Here is a 23,518-nt window from a genome sequence, read left to right on the forward strand (position 1 = left end):
CCCGCCCTAATCCGGGGCGGGACTATTGCACTTGCATAGCCCTCATTCGGCAACACCTGGTGCGCTGCTCTTTGTGGAGGCGGTCGGCCTCGCCTGTTTACTTGAGGCTTGGGATGAACTTCATCCAATTGATCATCATCTACCTCCTCCCCCAATGGTAAATTTACGAGGGGCTCATTGTTAAGAGACATTTTGTACCAAAAAGCAATTCACAAACAAAATTAGTGACTCGGAAGGAAAGAAAGACAAAACATACAAATACCTAGATATATAGCTAAATCTGCTTAACTCCCCGGCAACGGCGCCAAAAATTGATCTGTGCCAAACTTACACCACAATTGAGTAGCGAGGCGGTCGATGCAATAATAAACCTAACAAAGGTCAGGATCGAATCCACAAGGAGTTAAAATATGGGATTAGGTGTATATCTAAGTTAATTGCAAGTTTTGGCTTTAATTGCACTTCCACAAACTTGATTGGTTCTTCTATTTCTAACTTTACTCTAAAGATTGCAATAATTGAAACTAAGGACAATATTTTTGTTGTTGTTTTTCAAATATTTAAAGAGACTAGGGTAGTGACTTCTATCTGGGTGGATATCTAATGGGTAGCAAAATCTAGGGCAAGCTTTACTAGTTGGGATTGTAATATAGCTATCACACCCATATACTCACTCTATACCTCTCGGTAGTTTGAGTGATTTTACCCAATTTGGCTTTCTCAAGTCTAAATAGGTATTCATGCAAATCAAGTGATATTGGCTCAAGTTGGGTATTACTATCTATAGGTTTAACCCTTTAATTGGGGCTATCAATTTCTTGAGTTCACCCCAATTCCTTGTTAGCCTAGTTTTCCTAGACTTAGTCCCTCTTTCTCAAGTAGAGACTAAGTCATAAAGGCATGAATCAATGTTTGCAAATATTAATTCTTGAGTTCTAGCAAGAACTAGGCTAAATATCACTAACCTATTCACATTCAAGCCCTAAAATCAAATACCCATTAAATACCCATACTAGGGTTGGGTCACAACCCTAGCTATGGGTTTAGCTACTCATGGAAATAATATAAATTAAAGATGAAATGAAGATAAAATCCATAATATTAATTTGTGCAATGAAAATCTAATGTTAAGAAGTGAATCTAGTACAAAAACTCCAAAAACAGAAAAGTCAATCGTATACAAAACACAACATAATCGAAAAATGACAAAAAGTTCTATTTATACTAAGCTAAAAATATCTGACAAAAATGCCCCTATGGAGGATGTGCGGCCGCGTAATTCTGAGTGCGGCCGCACTCTTGCTTTCACGGCTGCATAATTCTGATGCGGTCGGCGTTCTTCTCTTTTGGATCTGGGTTGAGTTGAACTTTCGCGGACCACATAATTCTAAGTGCGTCCGCGCTCCAGATTATGCGGCTACATAAAAGTGATGCGCTCCGCATTTGCTTGAGATTGGCTTGAAATTAACTCTTTGGTTCTTCATTTCGCGGACCGCATAATTTTGATCGTGGCCGCACAAGGGATTCCGCGGTCGCACAATTCTGGTGCTGTCCGCACTTCTCTCTTTTGCTCAAGTTGTCAGCTCTCTAAATCTCAGACATCGAGGTCCACATAATTTAAATCGCGGCCGCACAGGGACATTTGCAGCCGCACATTTCTTGTGCTGACCGCGTAATTTTGATCGCGGTCCGCGCTTCAGACCTATTTGCCCAGCCTTGGTTTTTGTTCAACTTTTGACTCCTTTGTGAGTTGATTTTGATTCCTTTGGCTCATTTTGAACAATTCCTTCAAGCAAGCATATTTCATTAGTTTTCGGGAATATCTCCAAGCATTTTTGGCCTAAAACACAAGTAAAAGAGAGCAAATAATAGGTTAAAATCCCTACTTATCAGCTACCACTATAGAATCTCCCAACGGGGGTAAACACATAAGTAGAGTACAAAATCACAAACTCACCCATATGTGAATCAAGATAGGAGGACTCACCCCAATAAGCAGAGTCGAATCAAAATAAGAATGATGCTCCTCTATAACAAATCGAAACCATACCTGTAACGATACCATTACATAGAAATCACATCAACGGGTCGGGCCTCCCTTTCTTGGACGCCCTCCACCCGCTTGACCTACACCCCTAGCTGGCAGTGTAAGGAAAGCAGCAACTAGAGCAAAACTCATAGCCTGAATAACCTGTTGTGACACATCTGTCCGGAGTCTGGGACAATCTCTCACCATATGGTTGGTATCTCTACACTCAAATCAACCCCTCCAATGGCGTGGCCATGGAAGTTGTCCGGTACGAGTACTCTGAGACCCATAGGTATCTGAAACACCGTGTGAAGCTTGAAGTGCAAACTGAATTGGCTGACCCACAAAACCTCTACCATGTCGTACCCTACCTCCAAAATAGGGACCAGTAGGCCCTCCCGGTCTGCGAGGCCTCTTAGCCTCCCTAGCTTCTCCCTCCTGAACCCACATGCCCTCGAATATGTGAGCGATCTCTACCACCTGCTGAAATGGAACATCCGTCTCCATATTTCGAGCCATGCTGAATTGGATACCATGACTGATCCCCTCAATGAATCTGCAGACTCGCTCTCTAACTGTAGAAACCAAAACAGGTGCATGTGTGGACAAATCACTAAATCTAATAGCATACTCTGACACTGACATAGTGCCATAGTGCAGCTGCTCAAGCTCCGCGCGCCATGCATCCTGAAGGGCCTAGGGAACAAACTCTCTCAAGAACATCTTTGAAAACTGAGTCCATGAAAGTGAAGCTGCATCGGCCGGACTACCTAACTCGTATGCTTTCCACCACTGATATGCTGCTACCTTAAGCTGAAACGATGTAAAAGCAACTCTACTCGTCTCCACAATACCCATAGTGCGGAGAATACGGTGACACTCCTCTAGGAACCCATGCACATTCTTTGAAGCCAAACCATTGAAGGTATGAGGGTAATACTTCTTGAACCTTGCAAGTCTAAGTTGTTCCTCCTTAGATGTTGTTGCCCTAACTATGGGCTGAACTTGAACAACAGGCTGTGTCGGCATGACACTTGGAACCTGAGAAACTGGGACTCGCTTCTCTGGAGTACGGGCGGCGAGAGTCTGAGATCCTCCCCCGGTCTGTGAAGTGGTTGGTGTAACCGGAATCAACCCCGCCTAATCCAATGTGTCAAACATGCTCAGGAACTGTGCTAAAGTCTCCTTAAGTCCCAGGGTAACAACAAGCGCCTCATGTACCTATCCCCCAACTGGAGCTACTGGCGGCTCCTCAACTGCTGCCCTGACAAGCGCTCTAGCCGCAGCACGTGCTCCTCCTCGGCCTTTGCCACTGCCCCGGCCCCTAGCAACATCGGCTCTGGAGGCAGTGTCATCAATACCTATAGCTTTTGTCCTCACCATCTATGAGAGAATAGAATGTCAAAGGCTCAAACTCTGAGATCAATAAACTCGCACGATAGGATTGAAAGAAGTGAGACTTTCCTCATAGTTTCGTAGCCTCTCGAAGATAAGTACGAACGTCTCCGTACTAATTCGCAAGACTCTACTAAACTCGCTTATGACTCGTAACACCTATGAACCTAGAGCTCTGATACCAACTTGTCACGACCCCAATTTTCCTCTGTAGGATGTCGTGATAGCACTTAGTCACTAAGACTGGGTAAGCCTAACACTTATTGAATTAAATGGAAGAATTAAACTAGATACAACTATTAAGCATGAAATTCAAATTTTCATAGTGAACAAATAATCACGAGTGCAATATAATACCCAAAACCGGTAGTACAAGTCATAAGCTCTACTGAGTTTACTAGAAAACTCGCCTAAGTACAACTGTTCCAGAATAGAAATAGACAGTACAAGTACAAAATCAGAAGGTGACTCTGAGGCCTACGAACGTGACGGCAGGTATACATTGATTCTCCACAGCAAAATCCAAACAGCTAGCTAGTGATCAACCAACTTCGAAGTTCCTAGATCTGCCCAAAAATGTGTAGAAAGCGTAGCATGAGTACACCACAACGGTACCCAGTATGTATCAATACTAACCTCAGCGGAGTAGTGACGAGGGATAGTCAAGACACCTACTAGACTTAACAACCTGTACAAGTATGAATGTGAAACTAACAGAGAAATAAAGTCAATATAAAAGTATGCATTGTAAAGATAACAAAGCTATACTCACAGTAGGACACTACAAGCAACAAGTAGCAATAGGGAGCAACAGGTAGTAATGCCATGAAGTAAGCTGAACACAGTTGAAGTCCGGTAAAACCAAGTAGAGAAAATAAGTAACAACTCAATAAGGGCAACCGCTTCAACACAATATTTGTTCAAGGATTTTCCCCGAGGTAGTTCGCCTCATAGTCACATTTCACGGGTCCCAATTCATGGACCCTAATCACTTGGCATTTTTTACACGCATTACAATCCATAACCGCACGGACGACTCACGTTCCAAGGGAGTGACAGTACCTCATATTCGTATGAACAACTCACGTGCCAACAATAACAATGACTCATGACCACACGGACAACTCACGTGCCGATAGGACAACTCTCAAACAGAAGGCAAGCAAATGAGAGTACATGTAAATGGTCAATAACATCAGGATTCATCTTCTTAAGCCAATATATGTGATTAATTACGTGTATGCTTGTGCAAGTGTCCTATCACAACTCAAGTCAACAATGAAGAGTAGAGGCAATGAATGGCACATAGGAAACCATCACCACAAAATGTACAATGTATAACTCACACGAGGTAGGCATACCACCACACAAATATCATCAATAACAATGCCCCCAAGCCGTCACAAGTCATCACAAATCATCCCCGACATAGCCCACCTTGTCTCGCCACGTGCGCAATAATAAAGTAAATGCCCGCCTTATCTCGCCACACGCGCATAATAATATTCCCACCTTTTCTCACCACATGCACAAAGCTACATATATAGCCCGCCTTGTCATGCCGCATGTGCAAATATCAATAGTTACAAAAGCACGGACAACTCACGTGCGAACACCCCAACAATCCTCTCGACAGTACCATGTGTGCCAAAAACATAACATCATAATATAAGATCTTTCACCACGTGTTCCCATATGCCACAACTTTCCATCAAAACAAATTTCAATAATGCAACCACGCATAGCCCTCGGCTCAACAAAACTGAGTATAACAACAACAACAACAACACGAGAGTACGACAAGTAAATCAACACATGAACTACAGAACACAAGGAAATAGAAGAACAATCATACAATGAAAGACACAACAGGTAATAATGGTTTCAACAAGAATAGCTCAACAAGGGGAGAGATAATGTATAACAACGATTCCACATAAGTACAACTCAACGATAAGAGAGATAGCATGAAGCAATGATTCCAAATAAGGATAAGTCAACAATAAAAGGGATAACAAAACTTTAATTAAGGTTATGCAATTATGAAAGAGATAATAATAACTTTAATTAATGTTAAGCAATTACAAAAAATATAATGATGACTTCAATTAAGGTTAAGCAATTACGGAAAAGACAGCATGGCACTAAAAGAGGTGACAACTTCAATTAAGGCACATAAGAGTTTATTGGAAACAAGGGTAGAACATGAATCAATCAACTCCAAATAAGACACGTAAGAGTGAATCTAGCAAAGGGAGGATTTAACATGATAAGACAACTTCATTTTTAATGAACATAAGAATCTAAGAGTCTAAAACAGTCAAATTTCCACAAATAAGCCCGAGTACGTACTCGCCACCTCGCGTACACGGCCTTCACATGATACAATTAGCACAAATGACTTAAATCTTAAGGGGTAGTTCCCTCACACAAAGTTAGGCAAGATACTTACCTCAAAGAAGCTAGACCGGTACTCTAACCAAAATAACTTCATATCATGAATAAAAACCATAGGAAACAAATCCAGACAATAAAGATTCGATCTTTCGTGAAAACTAAAAAGTCACCAGGGCCAGTACCTCAGAACCCGAAATAATTCACAAAATCCAAATACATGTCCCGATATGAGTCCAACCAAGCTAAAATTATCCAATTCCAATATCAAATCATCGTTTTACATTTTTGAAAGTTTTCAAAAATTCTTATTTTTTCCAAACTCAAACCACTAATTTAATGATAAAAACAAAGATAAAATCATGAAATAAAATCAAATCTGGGTAAAGAATACTTACCCCAATCCAACACGTGAGAACCCCTCAAAAATCGCTCAAATTCGAGGTCTACAACTCACGATATGATAAAAATGGCCAAACCCTCAAAATAGAATTCTTATATTACTGCCCAGGTGTTCCTCTTACGCGATCACGAAGTATAAAATTATAAACTGCCAAATGACCTTACGCGAACGTGACACGCTGACCGCGAACACGATGATTTACCTAATTATGCCTATGCAAGAGCGTCCTTGCCCATGTGAATGCGAAGAAAATATATTGCCTGCCTCCCAATTACGTTACGCGAACGCGTCAATCTACTTGCGATCGCGATTAAGAATGCACCAGATATCAGATCAGCAATCTAAAATAGGAGAAAATAACCCGTAGCCTATCCGAAACACACTTGAGGCCCCCGGGACCCAATCAAAACATACCAAAAAGTTACATAACATAACACGGACTTGCTCGAGGCCTCAAATCACATCAAACAACATCAAAACCACGAATCGCGCCTCAAATCAAACTTAATGAACTTATGAACTTTCAACTTCTACAACTCGCGCCGAATCATATCAAATCAATCCCGAATAACCTCAAATTTTGCATGCAAGTGCCCAAATGATATAATAGAGCTAATCCAACTCTCGAAATCGTAATCCGATTCCGATATCACCAAAGTCAACTCCCGGTCAAACCTCTTAACCTTCCAAGCCTTCAACTTTCCAATTTTTGCCAAAATGCATCAAATCAACCTACGGACCTCCAAATCCGAATCCGAACATACGCCTTAGTGAAAAATCACCATACGAAGCTATTGGAATCAAAATACTATTCCGGAGTCATATACACAAAAGTCAAACTTCGATAAACACTTACCGCTTAAGCTTCTAAAGCAAGAATCTCTCTTCCAAATCAATTTCGAATCATCCAAAATCCAAACTTGACCACACACGCAAGTCATAATACACTATACGAAGCTGCTCGAGACCTTAAGCCACCAAAGATGACGCTAATTATTAAAACGACCAATCGGATCGTTACAAGAAGTCGGGGGAAAGAGGGAGATCGCCGCCTAGCTGGTCACCACCTCCAGCGGCAATTAATGGCCGGCGAAGTGGTAGATACGAAGGGGATGAGCAGCCATGAGAGAGGCGGCATGCTTTGGTCTCTCCAAAGTTGAGAGAAAATGAGAGACTTGTGGGGTGTTGCGGTTGGAACTTCTAAAAGTGAGAAGGAATTATAATATTAGGGTTCCATATGCCCCAAAATATGATGGTCTCCCCTTTGGTGTGTGTATTGTATAGTGTATTATAGGTAAAAATATAAATGGTGGGGTGTGGGTAGAAAACTTAGGGACCAAGTTTTAAAAAGAAAGTAAAATGTAAACGAAAGACATGGTCAAAAATCAAGGAAGGTCAAGTCACATCGATGTCATGTCACATCAATGTCATGTCGCGTCAATATTTAGTCACATCAAATGTCTTGTCACATTGGATTTTGACGGGACATTGAATTTGACCGGACTCTATCCGTATTTTGAAATTAGTTCTACTAGCTTCCATATAATTAATATACTGCATTGTAAAACTGAAATATAATTACTTAATAGAGAATCTTGAAGTATTTATTCAAAACACAACTACTGCAGTTGTGTTGTAGTAATTATTATTTTATTTTTTGAAAAGATAATAAATTGATAAAATATTCTAATATTTGAAAAATAGGACAATTATCAATAAATTGCTTAAAACTTAGAAAAATGCACAAAACGGAAGTATTTAACTAATTGAAATAAAATAATTAAAATTCCCAGAATAATTATCAATAAATTGCATTATAGTTAAAAATATGCAAAATACTACATTTTATTATTTTTTGACAAACAAGCGTGCAGAATTTATTTTTTAAACACGGAGGTTCAAAATTGACTGTCAACAGCTGTCCCGACGTTATAATCTGAAGGCATCATCCTCATAGCCCGAAGACATCATGCCATGACCTGAGGATCTCTCGAAACTGCATATCACTATTCAAAGGTGTCATAGTCCAGCGGTGAAAGTACGGGGCAAGAGGGGGGGTGAATTGCTTATTTTAAAATTAATTATTATAAGTTGACTAGATGTAATAGCGAGATAATAAGAAGTGCAGAATTAAAATGCAGAAGTAAAGTGCAGGAATAAAAGATACCAGAGTTTTTATACTGGTTCGGATTCAATGTGAATCCTAGTCCAGTCCGCTTGGGTTGCAATGGAGTTCTCTTTCAGTGATTGAAATTCTTGAGTACAAAGTGAATGGTGTAGTTTACACCAACATCTCAGTTTCTATGTCACTCATCTTTTCTTGATACAATGCCTCACCAGTATTTTTCTCTATTTCTTCTCTAACTTGTTACACAACAGATCTAGTAGAGCTACAATATTTGTTTCTTGATTGTTTCTCTTTGTGCACTTCGATCTTGGTTGATTTTCTTGAGTCCCTACACCAAAAGCAATTATATTATTTTTTCATCATTTAAACTAAAACCTAAAAATCTCCCCCTTTTGATGATGACAAAAAAATAATATATGTAAATATCAGTTAACTTCCCTGTATTTTACTCCCCCTCAATGAGTGCAGTTGACTCCCCCTCAATAGGTGCCGTTGGGATTACTTCTTTTAGTCAACTTCTCCTGTAGTATCTATAGTCGACTCCCCCTGCAATGGATGTACCTGCACGAATATATGTATAGCTTTCTCCCCCTTTTTGACATCAGCAAAGAGGGGATAAAAACAACAATACACCAGATACTAAAGCAGAATTTGTAGCATGATATGCATGCAGAGTTAAAAAAAACAAAAATCATCCAACGACTGGTTATCTAGTCCAAAACAGCACAGCAAAAACAATTGTTTGAAACTTCCACACTAACGACGCAAAAAATAAGTAAGAGTGTTGCAAATCGCCTCCTTCAGTTGATCAAAGCTAGCATTAGCTGAGACAGTCACTCCATCAAGCCTGTCGTGTACTTCCTTGAATGCCTTGACTACGTTTTCCCTAACTCTGAGAATTGCAACCCTTATCTTTAAAACATCAGACCCTGTCTCTTTGGAGATTGCATGAATGTCCCCAACAGTGGACTGAGTGGTAGCAAGAAGATCTTTGCTGGTGGTCAGCTGGTTGTCAACGGCAGTCAGTTTCTCAGCAAGGTTAGGATTACGAAGACTGTTATGAGAAACAAAGGCTTTGGTCTTGGAATCAGGTTGAACATGCTTGAACTTACCTTCATATTTCTTAACCCAGGATCCCTTCACACACACATATCCCATACTAGCAAATGCCCTAGAATTGTAAGATTTTGAAACAGAGACGAAGGGATATTCAGAGATAGAGATATTATGAGCTTCTAGAATGTGAGTGATGGCCATGCCATAGGGCAGACTGGTGGGATCATCAGCACTTTCAATCATAAAATTTATGACCCAGGAAGACAGTTTTATCTTGAGTTTGGTCACAAGGAAATAGACAAGAAAGGTATCTCTTTGAGAGAAGGTGGAGAAGGTGTCAGTACGAGGGAGTTGAGTAGTTGCAACAATGTGGGCTAGAACACGAGTTTCAAAGCTAACATCGCTTGGACCTAACTGGTTCGGGAGGGATTCAGATGAACACTCAGCAATACAATGTTTTGCTTGATCAAAGGTGATTTCAAAATCATCAGGCCAAGAAAACCAGAATACTTACACTGGAAAATTTAGACAAACATGGCATAATTAAGAACGATGCGCTTTCCTAACACTAAGGATTCCAACTTGTCAGACTTACTAGAGCAAAGATTGGCATAAAACATTCTTACTAGGGGTTCATAGACTATAGGAGGGGGAACAAAAAAGAATTTTGACCAGCCTTGGTAAACAAACAGATCTTTTACCTTACAGTTTAGGGCTTCCATATCATCAAGATCGACTACTCTGCCATGAGCAATTGGCTTGTCTTTCAGAGCAATAAAAAAAATCCCTATTTGGAGAATCCCAGAAATTTAGGTCAGACTCTAAAGAACTTGAGAGATCTATTTTTGATTTCTTTGGAGTAAAGGATTCAGGAGGTTCTTCCAAAGGGTTTTTCCTAGGGCTTTTTCTCCTAGAGGATGGGAATGATCTGAGAGTTCTGCCTAAGATGAGGCTAAGCTTTATGAGTGGTCGGACCCTAGGTCTACTTGTTCTGGAGGCTGGGAAGAAGATTTTGCTCTGGAGTGAGTACTTTTCCTGGTGGAGGCTGAGGGATTTTTAATGTGTTTAGCCATGGAAGAAACTGGTTGAAGAGAGTTTCGGAGAGGGTTTCTAGGCGATGGGAATGATGGAGATTGGAAGAGGGTTTCAGAGATTAAAAGAAGGGGTTTCTGACGATTGGGTATAGGAAAGGAAATGGTGTCAGGTGAACAGGCGTGATGATTGGTTTTCCTTTCTTGAACGCTGCAACTGATGTGAAAAGAGAGAAAAAGAGAGGGAATTCGGAGGCGCTATTAATGACTATGAAAAGACAAAGTTTAAAAATTAGGCATACAAAACATAAAAATATCACATAGGTCCTAATATTAACGATCAATGGAAATAATACCAAGTAATTCTCTTAAAAAGCAAAATCTGTCTTCAAGTAAAGGTGTAGTGAAAATATCTACTAATTGATCAGTAGTTCAAACAAAAGATAGTTAGATATTTTCCTTAAGAACATGATCTCTAATGAAATGAAGCTTGATATCTATATGCTTTAACCTACAGTGATGCACATGATTTTTTGAGAGACATATAGCGCTAGAGTTATCACAGAAAATTGGAATGGGTTTAAAGAATAGTTCATAGTCACCCAATTGATGAGACATCCATAGTAATTGTGCACAACATTGTTCAATGGCGGTATACTCAGCCTCTGTTGTGGATAGTGCAACTGATCCTTGCTTTTTACTGTTCCAAGATATTAGTGCTTTTCCAAGTAATTGACATGTTCCGCTGGTGCTTTTTCTGTCTTCCTTATCACCTGCAAGATCAGCATCTGAAAAACCTTCTAGTTTAAAATTGTTAGAGCATGGATACCATAATCCGTGAGAAATAGTTCCAATGAGATATCGAATAATCTCTTTAATGCAGTCAGATGTGATTCTTTAAGAGCTGACTGAAACCTGGTACATTTATAAACACTAAACATAATATCTGGTCGACTAGCAGTTAGATAAAGAAGGGAGCCAATCATTCCACGATATTTAGATTCATCAACAGGATTTCCCTGTTCATCTTTGTCAAGACTTGTTGAAGGACTCATTGGTGTGCCAATAGCTTTATCATTACTCATACCAAACTTTTGAATCAACTCCTTTGTGTATTTTGTCTGACATATAAACGTTCCTTCTTTAGATTGTTGAATTTGAAGTCCAAGAAAGAACGTTAGCTCTCCCATCATACTCATTTCAAACTCACTTTGCATAGAATTTGAAAATTCCTTGCACATAGGAGGATTAGCACTACCAAAAATAATATCATCAACGTAAACTTGAATAATGAGATTACCTTCCGATGATCTTTTAATAAAAAGGGTAGTGTATACTTTACCTCTTGCAAATTCGTGATTAATAAGAAATGAGCTGAGTCTTTCGTACCATGCTCGTGGAGCTTATTTAAGTCCATACAATGCTTTGGTCAATTTGTACACGTGGTAAGGAAACTTTGAATCTTCAAATCCAGGGGGTTGTTTTACATATACCTCATCCTCAATGAAACCATTTAAAAAGGCACTTTTGACATCCATCTGAAGGATGTGTATGCAAGAAGAATTCGTATTGATTCTAGTCGAGCTACTGGAGCAAAGGTTTCGTCGTAGTCGACTCCTTCCTGTTGTGAGTATCCTTTAGCTACTAATATGGCTTTGTTTCTCACAACCTTTCCATCCTCATTTAGTTTATTTCTGAAAACCCATTTAGTTCCAATTACAGGAGCATTTTCAGGCTTAGGCAGCAGTGTCCATACTTGATTTTTGTCAAATTGATCTAGCTCTTCCTACACTGCTTCTAACCAGCTTGAGTCTTTTAGAGCTTCCTCTATTTTCTTTGGTTCAATCTGGGAAATCAGTGCTATGTTTGCTTTCTTCTTGAGAGCTCCCCTGGTTTTCATTCCTTCGCTTGGGTCTTCTATGATAAACTTTTGAGGATATTCTGGTTCACCTCTCCATTCATTAGTACGAATTGTACTTGTATGAGTAGTTGACTCCTTCGGAGATTCTGATTGACTGTTGCTAATATCATTAGTTGACACCATTACACCATCAGGTTTATTAGTCGACTCTTGAGATTTGCTTGTCTCCTGAATTTTTTAAATTTGATCTTCATCGCCTGCAATAATTCCTTTCTTGGCCGAAGTGTTATTTTCATCAAAGATAACATGTACTGATTCTTCTACACACAGTGTGCATTTATTATAGACTCTAAAGGATCTACTATTTAATGAATAACCCAGAAAAATACCTTCGTCACTTCTTGGATCGAATTTTCCAAGATTGTCCTTACCATTATTGTGAATGAATCACCTGCTTCCAAACGGATGAAAGTAACTTATATTGGGTCATTTTCCTTTCCACAATTCATAAGGAGTCTTCTTCAGGATGGGTCTTATGAGGCATCGATTGAGAATGTGACATGCTGTACTTACTCCTTCTGGCTAGAAGTCATTTGGCAACGAATATTCTAGTATCATAGTTCTTGCCATATCTTGTAAAGTCCTATTTCTTCGCTCAACAACTCCATTTTGTTGGGGTAACCTTGGAGAAGAGAAATTGTGAGTGTATCCATGATCACTTTGAATTGTTGTAATAAGATACCTTTTTTCTCTTTTGACCTTTTTACAGAAGATCTCAAAATTTTTCAGAGCTTCATCTTTGTGAGATAGAAAAATCACCCAAGTAAAGCGTGAGTAATCTTCAACAATAACAAAGGCATATCGTTTTCCTCCTATGATAGTAGTTCTAGTGGGTCCAAATAAGTCCATATGAAGCAATTGCAAGGGCTTTGAAGTAAATACAATATCTTTGTTTTTGAAAGAGTTTCTAGTTTGTTTACCAATCTGACATGCATCACATACATGATTTCTAGAGAAATTGAGTTTAGGTAAACCAATAACTAAATCATGCTTGGAAAGTTTGTCTATCAGATGCATGCTTGCATGACCAAGTTTCTTATACCATAACCATGGATCAACAGATATGGATGTTAAACAAATAAGACCATCTATATTTTCAAAACCATCAAGAATATAGACATTTCCATACCTTTTACCTGGGAGGATTATTTTACCTGTCTCATCTTCAATAGCACAACCTATTTTCTTGAACTTTACTTCATACCCTGAGTCGCATAACTGACTTATACTCAGAAAATTATAGTTAAGTCTGTCAACAAGGTAAAGCTCAGTGATATCACAGTTATTATTGAAAGGAACTGTTCCGGTACCGACTATTTTTCCTTTTAAGTCATCATCCAATTTGACACTTCCTCCGTCTATTTTTGTAACTTCTTTAAACAGATTTTTGTCACCTGTCATGTGACACGCACTATCTAAGTACCATTTTCCTTTGCGACTCCTTCTGTGGTGTTCCTGCAAAACATAATTATCACTTCCTTTTAGGTACCCAAGCTTGCTTGGGTCCTTGTTGGTTAGTATTACTGGACTCAGGATTGTTTTTGGGTTTCCAAATCCATCCTGATACATTTGATTTATGAAATAGACAAAAGGAATATTTATGTCCACTTTTGTTACAGTAGTGACACGTAAGTCCTGATCCATTTTTGGATCTTTCATTTGTGTTAGTACTAGTGGACTCTGTTCTGGCTGGTCCTTCTCCATTTGACTTGTAAGTCGCTTGGTTCGACTTGACAGAACTATGACTGGTGGATTTGCGCATGCCATTGAGTTTCATTTGAAATTCCTGAAACTCATGTTGAAGTACTCCTTTTTCAATTTCGCATACTTCAAGCTTGAGTTTCCAGTCTTTTACTTCTTTGTTGAGTCTCTTTAGTTCATTCATCATTTTTTGAGACTCTTTAAAAGTAAGGTCAAGAATATCCTGCAATTCATTACATCGTTCATAGTTATAAGGTTTTACCTCTCTTGTTTCACCTCGCGCCATGAAACAGTTCTCATTGTCATATTTGCAGTCGTCATCTAAAGTGTCCTCATCTGTCCAGCACCCTGAAAGTTTGTTCATGTCGTTTTCCAGAATTGTCATGAAACATAGATATGCTATCTCTTAGTGTTCTGAACTGTCTTCATCACTCCAGCTTCTAAATAATTTGTTCTTGTTAAAACCTCTGGAAACCTTTCTTTTAAGATCAGGACACTCAGCTTGAACATGCTCAGATCTTCCACACTCATAGCATTTGCCATCATTTTTGTCTTGTTCGTTATATTGCCTAGTTTGCCTGGGTGGAATCCTGCCTCTTCTTGTATTCCTGTATCTCCTCATTAAACCATCCATGTTCCTTGATACCATGGCAATTTCTTCTTGAAGAGCTTCAGGGTCGTCATCAATATCACTGTCTGCTCTTTTCGTTGTAGCCTTGAAAGTAACTGTTTTCTTCTTGGTTTGTTTTCTTGAGATGAGTTTTCTCGAAGGCTATAAGTTCTCCTCGAAGTTCATCGTATGGTAATTTGTTCAAATCCTGTGATTCAAGTGTAACCACTTTTGTCTGCCAAGTAGTGGGTAGACTTCACAAACTTTTCCTAACTTGATCACCACTTGAGTATGGTTTGCCATAAGCTTTTAGATCGCTAATGATTTTGCTAAATCTGGCAAAAATCTCTTCAATGGATTCTCTTTCTTTCATCTGGAAGAGTTCGTAGTCATGAACCAACATGTTGATATGGGTTTCTTTCACTTTACTGGTTCCTTCATAAGTAACTTCAAATTTATCTCACATCTCTTTGGTTGTATCGCAACTGGAGATTTTCTCATATTCCTCCCCACTTATAGCATTATAAAGAAGATTCCTTGCTTTAGCATTAACTTGTACAACTGCCATTTGTTCATCAGTATATTCATATATATCTTCAGGATCAGCATGTGGTTGAGCAGCAGCCGGCAGAGGATAGTTACCCTTTTTGATAACTCGCCAGACCTTGACATCATAAGACTGTGCGCATATTTCCATACGCACTTTCCAGTGAGAGAAATATTGTCCATTGAAATATGGTGGCCTTACTTGCGATGTTCCTTCTTGGAAGAGTGCTTCGACAATAACTTGATTAGCCATGATCTTTTCTCACAAGCTGTTAGGAAAAAGAAAAATGTGAGCCAAGCTCTGATACCAATTGAAAGTACAAGAGAGGGTGAATTGCTTATTTTAAAATTAATTATTATAAGTTGACTGATTTTCCAATTAATCGACTAGATGTAATAGCGAGATAATAAGAAGTGCAGAATTAAAATGCAGAAGTAAAGTGCAGGAATTAAAGACACCGGAGTTTTTATGCTGGTTCGGATTCAATGTGAATCCTAGTCCAGTCCCCTTGGGTTGCAAGGGAGTTCTCTTTCAGTGATTGAGTTTCTTGAGTACAAAGTGAAGGTGTAGTTTACACCAACAGCTCAGTTTCTATGTCACTCGTCTTTTCTTGATACAATGCCTCACCAGTATTTTTCTCTCTTTCTTCTCTAACCTGTTACACAACAGATCTAGTAGAGCTACAATGTTTGTTTGAAGTAGAACAAAGGGAGGGTAATTGGTTTGATATAAGTATATCTCTCTAAGACTTAAGGTTGCGTATAAATACTTTGTAGGAGACCGTTACTGAAGAGATTTGCCAACCCAAGAGATTTGATCCTTGGAAAGAAATTGATTCTTTTCAAGAATAAGGTTAATTCCCGTTACTCTTCCTTGATGTGTGGACTTTGACAGCTTTCCATCTTTAAGTCTTGATAGCGTCGGATTTGCTCCTTAATTTTGGGTCCTTCCAGTAATAGCTACTGATTGATTATCTTGCCGGATCTTCAATGCTTCTTTTCCATTTTAACTCTTCAATCAGTCTCGGATTGATTATCTCGCCGGATCGTCAGTGCTTCTTTTCCTTTTGAATGCTTCAATCAATCTTTGATTGATTTCTTCCTTTAGCTTTGATCGTTTCTCTTTGTGCATTCGATCTTGTTTGATTTCCTTGAGTCCCTACACCAAAAGCAATTATATTATTTTTTTCATTATTAAAACTAAAACCTAACAAGCGGCACCATCCTCATGGCCCGAGGACACCATTTCATGGCCTACGAATCCCTTATTATACACTTCATGGCCCAGGATGTCATGGTCTAAAGAAATTATCCCCATCATCCAAAGACAACTCTCATGGTCCGAAGGGAATTGGAATCATGTTTAAATTTCCGCAATAACCCTATATATTTGCGTGCATCGTGTTTTAAGTTTTGCAGGTAACTCGGAAGGTAAACGTTCTACAAACGAGAGAAATTCTCGCTCTAGTTTTCGTTCACAATGTTCACATCCTTTGATTATCTCAAACGTAACCAACGATCGGAAATTGATCATTCTTTGTTTCGTAACCGCCCTAAAATTTATCTCGAATATCCGTAACATTCAAATTCGCATTCATAGCTCCACCTGAAATTATCCGTTACTCACGACACAATCCTATCCAAGATATCTTTCTTTAAAACACTCGACCACTCTTATTAACAACTTCATCAGTTTCGTTCGTCGTTGGATCTAGAACTATACACGGCCTGATTCCCGTAATACCGGGGATATGTAGGCAACTCAAGAACTAGGGTTCGACCCCTATTTTTTCAAATATACATCATCCTTGCTCATTTCGGACAAAATTGGTCATCATATTTTCTTTACCCGACAACTCTTCATCATTTCCGGGTAAAGAGTGGCAGCTGTTGATACCTAATTTTGCCTTCATATTTTATAAAATATTCTATATACTTTCAAAATATCATTTTGCATTATTACCCAATTTACAATAGTCATAAAAGTATTTTCTATAATTTTCAAAAGCTTTAAAATTGATTTCTCTTGCATTTAAATTATTCAAATATTTATTAATTATCTCTTCAAATTATTTTGGGATGATTTATTAATCCAAATTTATTATTTACACCCATATGTATATTTTATAACATTTTACTTCATTTCATATAATCACATTTGTATTTTCGAGCTCTTTACACAATTTTTGCAATAATAGCCTATATTCTATACATAATTATATTTATTACATTATTTATGCTAAAATAGAATTTTTTTAAAATATATTTTTATAATGTTAAGCTATTATTTTCAATAATTTTACTACATAAATAATATTTTTATTATTTATTAATTACTTTTAATAAATTATTTTTAACGAATTTCGTGTATTTAAACTATGACCCAATTTTGAGTTGATTTCAAACCAAATTATGGCCCAAAATTCTTAGCCCAATTCCCCATCCCAAACCAGACGATCCCTCTTTAATAAACTCGGTCGCGACCCGTCTCAATGACTCGCCCCGCTTCCCCTTCGATCCTAGTCGTAGATCTGAAATGATCAACGATCCACAACAGCCCTTCCTCTCTCTTTATAATCCCTCGCCCAAACCCTAGAGACCCATTTCCCCACCCAGATGCCTCTGTATTCTCTTCGTCTCTCCACTCTCACACCAAACCCTAGCCGACCATAGAGATTCTCTCTTATTCCTTCCTTATACGCATTCATACGCGGATTCTACTTACCTTTTCTGCTATTATCGCTCAGTTATGGTAACTTTCGTTACCATTATACTTATGGCAAATTCGATTCTCACAAATCTGGCTTTGATTCTGTGGTTCTGGGTGCAATTGTGGTTCTATACACTTAAGAAGAGAAAATTTCTCTTGTATATGGTATGTCTCCGGTGATTCTGTCGTGATTGGGGCTTATGAATGATTTTTCCTAAATCCGACTCCAACTAGGGTTCGGAGTTCTTACTTTCTCTATTATTTTATGTATGCATGGGATATATTCTTTCCTTTTTGTGTTGATTGATTATATTTTCTTGTTTGTTCATCCAAGCTTGCTACTATATAAACCCTTTTTCCCGTTCCCCTTCTAGGCCTTAACAACTATTGCAAGAACTATTGCTACGACTGCTGCTACTACTGTTCTCTCACTCTTACACTCTCTATACTATTCTGTACTCTTGATTGCGGCCGGCTGAAAGCCAAGGCCACCAGAATCCTCTTTATCGACCTCCTTAGTGCGAGCACTGCTCGGGGCTCATTTGAAGCTCCTGTGAACTCTGACGCACTAGGATTTGGGTCTTTTTGTTATTCTCTTTGCTGCTGATATTCAAGATGTTGCTGGCACTTAGTCTTCTCTTCTCTTTTGTTTGTTGAATCTGCAAACTAGTGAGCATCTTGACTCTTGCAATACTATCTTCTTTGCTTGTGTTCTGCATATCCAAATTGTTGGAATTCTGTGAACCAATATGACTTCAATATTGTGTTATTTTCATTGGAAATTTTACTTGCTCTGAAGCTATTCTGTAGTTCTGAATCTCCTAGCGTCACAACCTACCTGGACTTTAAACTTCAATATATGCTCAGTATGTTTAGCTTGAGTGATTCTGTGTGTCTTTAAGTCTGCTCTGCTGTACTGATCACTTATTGTTTATTGTGAGTTTTTCTCATGCCTTGTCTTGGATTCTCGCATTGAAATTCTTAGGGAATTATCTCCTACTTAGAATTTGCTTTAATGAACTTCTCCTGATAAATCCTGTATGTGGACTCTACTTTTACCTACTTACATGAACCCTATTGTTGTCGCACTGTTTTAACCAAACCTATTGCTTTGTTGTGGAGAACTGTAATGTGGTGTTTGGTCAATACTGTATTCTTTGGTATTGCTTATGCTTCTAATTAAATCCCAATACGTTTAGTTACAATGATCATGCATAGTCTACTGGCTTAAGTTATGAGTCTACTTGTTCTATTTAACCTTAAGATAATATGTCTTCCTGCCATGACACCTTTGGACTTGGGGATCTTTGTGTTATACTCAGCATGATTAGGCTTCTTATTGATTGCTTGCTTGCCTGTTTGTCATGTGTAATTGTCATTCCCTGACTATGACTCTGTCTGACCTAGGGCTGTTCAAAACCGAACCGTAACTTTTAACTGAACCGAACCGATGACTTATTGGCTTATTGATATCGGGTTATCAGATTAATGGTTGGTAAACGGATTGAGATTTTATAATTAACGACTTAACGATTTGGGGGCGGATTACTCAATTTTCTTGTCGGATAAACCATTAACCCATTAGGAATTTTATAGTTATACTTTTATATGGGATCAACAAACGTTACATGAGTATTATCAGAAAATAAATCTGAAAATGCCTTCAAGTTTTCAGTCAAGTTTTGTAGGTGTAGGGAATTCCAATTTTATATAAGTTTTCAGTCAGTTTGACTAGTTTTCAGTCTTTTTAAAAAAAATGAAACAAGATAGCTATTCAACCAAAAGAAATACTTATAATAAGTGCAATACAAATTACAAAGTGTTAACAGATTCTATCATGTAGCAACAGATGTTAACAAGCCTGGTAAACTAAAAGGGGATGGAACTTATACTGGAGTCACTTTATCAAGTTTGGCCATTTGGTATTCACAAGGCTAGGATTGTTCAAAAATTTTCTATTTGATTTAGCCGATAACTGCCCGATAATTATTAATCCGATACCAATCCGCCCATTATCTTATTGAATGGCCAATGGATTACTATATTTATAATCCGATAATCAATAAGTCGAACCGTTAAGCTTAATTATCCTCCCGATAATCACCCCTAGTCTGACCTTCATGACTTAGACTCCTAGGTTTTAAAATCCTTTTTAGGCTAACTGTGGATCATGCTCTATTCTAAACTCATTCTGGAAAAGCATAGAATGTTCATCTCGTATGTGTCTAGTATGTTTACCCTGTTAACCCCAAATGGCATGTCTCCCTAACTCTCCTAGTATTATGTCTATCTTCATCATGCTATCACCTGCTTAATGATTTAACCTATATTGCCATTTACCATATTAGAAATTAAGTCTATTGATTCTCCTAGTTTCTTGTTCTTTGCTTAATCAATCCTGTCACTCTTGCTGCTAAAATGCCAATGTGTTTATGAATCCTGCTAAATGTCATACAATTCTGTCTCTATGAGGTATTGCTTTAAGGCTGTTTAGTTGATTTTTATGTATGGTCCATCAACTTATTTGGTTAAGCGGTCAATATTATAATTGTTGGGCTTGATATGAGTTCGTGTGTGGCTTTGGGTTGTGCAAATGGACATACTCTCTTATTTTGAGATACGTTTGGATCTATGCCTGCTATCCGCATGAAAGAGTCTGTTGAAGGCCCAGACAGTCCTGGGTTACTTTTATTTGGGCCTATTCTTGGGGTTGCAATTGTTCCTTGTGTAATATTTGTACTAGTATTCATTATCTGGGCCTGTAATAATTTGTAAACAAACGATTGGGGAGTTAGTGAAATGGAGGAAGCAGGTATACTTTAATTTTTGCCTAAATGGGTAAAAGACATGTCCATAGGATTTATTTGCTATGCCTGCTATTTGTGTGACGTTCTTCAATTCTATACACTAAAAGAAATCATGCCTATAGGAAATCACACGCTTCACATAACTTGTCTAATACCCGTACACTATCCAAACCATGTTGGTTCGAGTAAATGCTTTACCTGCTTCCATGTCTACTTCTATGCGCGATTAGACAACATGTCTATAGGAACCAAATGCCAATAACTATTTTCTTAATTGTGTAATTATTAGATAACATGCCTATAAGATGTAATAATACATGAATTTGCTAATGCTCATCTAGATACCATGACTATATGGTTTTAACTAATTAATCAATCAACTGCTTCTGTTGCTTTCATTATACTGCCCACCTAGATGACATGCCCATAGGAACAAGCATGATAAAATCGAGTTCAAATACCAACTATTAGAAATCCTGCCTATAAGATATTGTTACTCACTAGGAAGCATGTCTATAAAATCAAAAGCTGGTAATTCTGAGTTTTCAAAAGGTTTTACTGCCTCATTGCGCAAACAATTTAGAGATCATGCCTATAGATTTTGCAATACTTGTAATCTGCAAATTCGTTAGTTTAAAACAGCAGCACTGCTTGTACGATACTTGAAATTAGAATCACATAGAAGCCATGTCTATAGGATTTAATGAATCTAATACGTCTTAATTCTGAAACTATTTGCTGCCTAATATAAAAAATCTGTTCGCGTGTATTTGTTGCTTATGTGTGGAGGATAACCTGAGCCATCTATTGACTTTATGTGTAGTCCTATGTGTTTTGAATGTGCGCCTACTTTATCATTTTTGAGCATTCTAAGTAATGTCTAGAACCACCCAAATAGTAAGTCCAAAGCCTCCTGGACCATAGGCATGGGACGGGTAGTATACGCATAGAGCACGGTTTAGAATTGAATTAGAGCGCTTTAGGTAAACAACTTTAACATAGTAATTGGGTAGCATGAGATGGTAGTCTGTGCCCGCTGAATAATATGAGCAACCCCTACCCTAAGGGAGTTGCGAAGTATTATTTATATTGCACGAGGTGATCCTTTCTGCTAAAAAACTTAGGACCCCCTCCTTTATATGTTTATTGTTCGCATGTCTCTTGAACTTAGAACAATTAGGTGGTATCCTGCAGCCTCTAAAGACTTGTACTGATTACTTATATATAGTTTAATTCTTGTGCGATTTTCTTTACATCGTAGTAGAACTTTAAATTCCATGTCTTCCCTCACTTACATAATCGCATAGGAAAATTATAATCCCAATAATCCCACATAGCGTAAACTTCGGCAGGGACCTACAGTTGTGGACCTCGAATAGTGCCTAACATCTTCTCTTTGAGGTAATTTGAGCCCTTATCCGATCTTTGGTGACACAAACTAGTTAAACAGAGTTATTCGCAAATAGGTGCCCTAACGCACCTTAAAATCGTTAGGTGACGACTCTTCTCTTTTAAATACTCATCTAAAAGAGTTGTCACATGTCGAAACCTCTTTCGAGAGAAAAAGCGCCGCGACAATAAGTATTCTCATTCATGCTAGAGATATGTCTAGACTTGTGATATATTTGGACATGATGGGCTATTTGTATGTTGGATTACATATTGTAACCGTAGTCAAATTATGCACATGCATACATCCCTCCATGTTTCTCTACTCCCGAACCCTGGGACCCGAGCCATTCATACCCGCAGGTTATGAATCACCAAATAAACGTACATGAAGTCTCAAACAATGAAACGGAATGATAGAACTCAAAAGACCGATTCGATTATTGTAGAATGAGAGCTAGACCATAATAATACCAAATTGAGGGAGCTAATTTGATAAAAACTCCACTAATCAGGTATATATAGGAGTGAGCAATCCTATGCTTAACCTTATTTGAGTAAATCCAATCTTATTACTTGTGTTTTCAGTTGTTTAGTTTAATTTATGTTTTAGTTCCTGATCACCGAGTCTAAAAAAGTTAATTGATTTGTGCGAGGCTTGTGTGTTCAAACATAGACTTAACCACCCTAGATAATTGCTTCCCGTGGATTCGACTTGGTCTTACCAGTATTATATTGTGACAGGCACCTTTATGTCTGATTTAAGAGTACGGTTGGGCATTACCAATTATTTTCAAGTGGTAAGAATATGAATTACGCTTATATTAATATTAAAATATTTTGAGATCATGAAAAATAATATATATAAGTATTTCACTTGGCTGGACCGTACCTATATTCGAAATATATTACCACCTTTGTTTCAATTGTTTCAATTTAGATGACACACTTTCATCATTAGTCCGTTCCAAAAAGAATGTCACATTTCTACAATTGAAAATAATGAGAAGCTTAAATTCTTCAATTTACTCATTTTACCCTTAATGAGAAGCTTTTTTAAGCACACAAGCGTCATAGCCCCACAAAGCTTTTACTCCTCAAGCTTTTAAGAACACAAGTTTCAAAAATCTTCTATTTTTTTCTTAAACTCCGTGCCGAGTCAAATTAGCTCATCTAAATTGAAACAGGGAGTATATATAACATTTTGCGGTATAGAGAAAATACTGGTCTTTATTAGCATATCATTTTGAGTCTTATTAAAGGTCTTTATATGTACTTGATGTCTTCCAACGAGAAGTAAATATTACTAATGTTTTGGGCATTATACTTGGCAACAATATGATTTAGATTTGTCATGAATATGACACTTGAACTATATAAAAAATACTATGCATCTCA

General features: G+C 38.0%; 1 protein-coding gene across 1 annotated transcript; it reads right to left on the reverse strand.

Moving 5' to 3' along the window:
• Positions 1–15,128: 15,128 nt before the first annotated feature.
• Positions 15,129–15,467, reverse strand: LOC138902722 (uncharacterized). The gene has a single exon (XM_070190616.1). It carries the CDS (start codon positions 15,465–15,467, stop codon positions 15,129–15,131), a length of 339 nt encoding a protein of 112 aa, XP_070046717.1.
• Positions 15,468–23,518: the final 8,051 nt, after the last annotated feature.

The sequence above is a fragment of the Nicotiana tomentosiformis genome, chromosome 12, assembly GCF_000390325.3.
Source record: "Nicotiana tomentosiformis chromosome 12, ASM39032v3, whole genome shotgun sequence".
Classification (NCBI taxonomy): domain Eukaryota; kingdom Viridiplantae; phylum Streptophyta; class Magnoliopsida; order Solanales; family Solanaceae; genus Nicotiana; species Nicotiana tomentosiformis.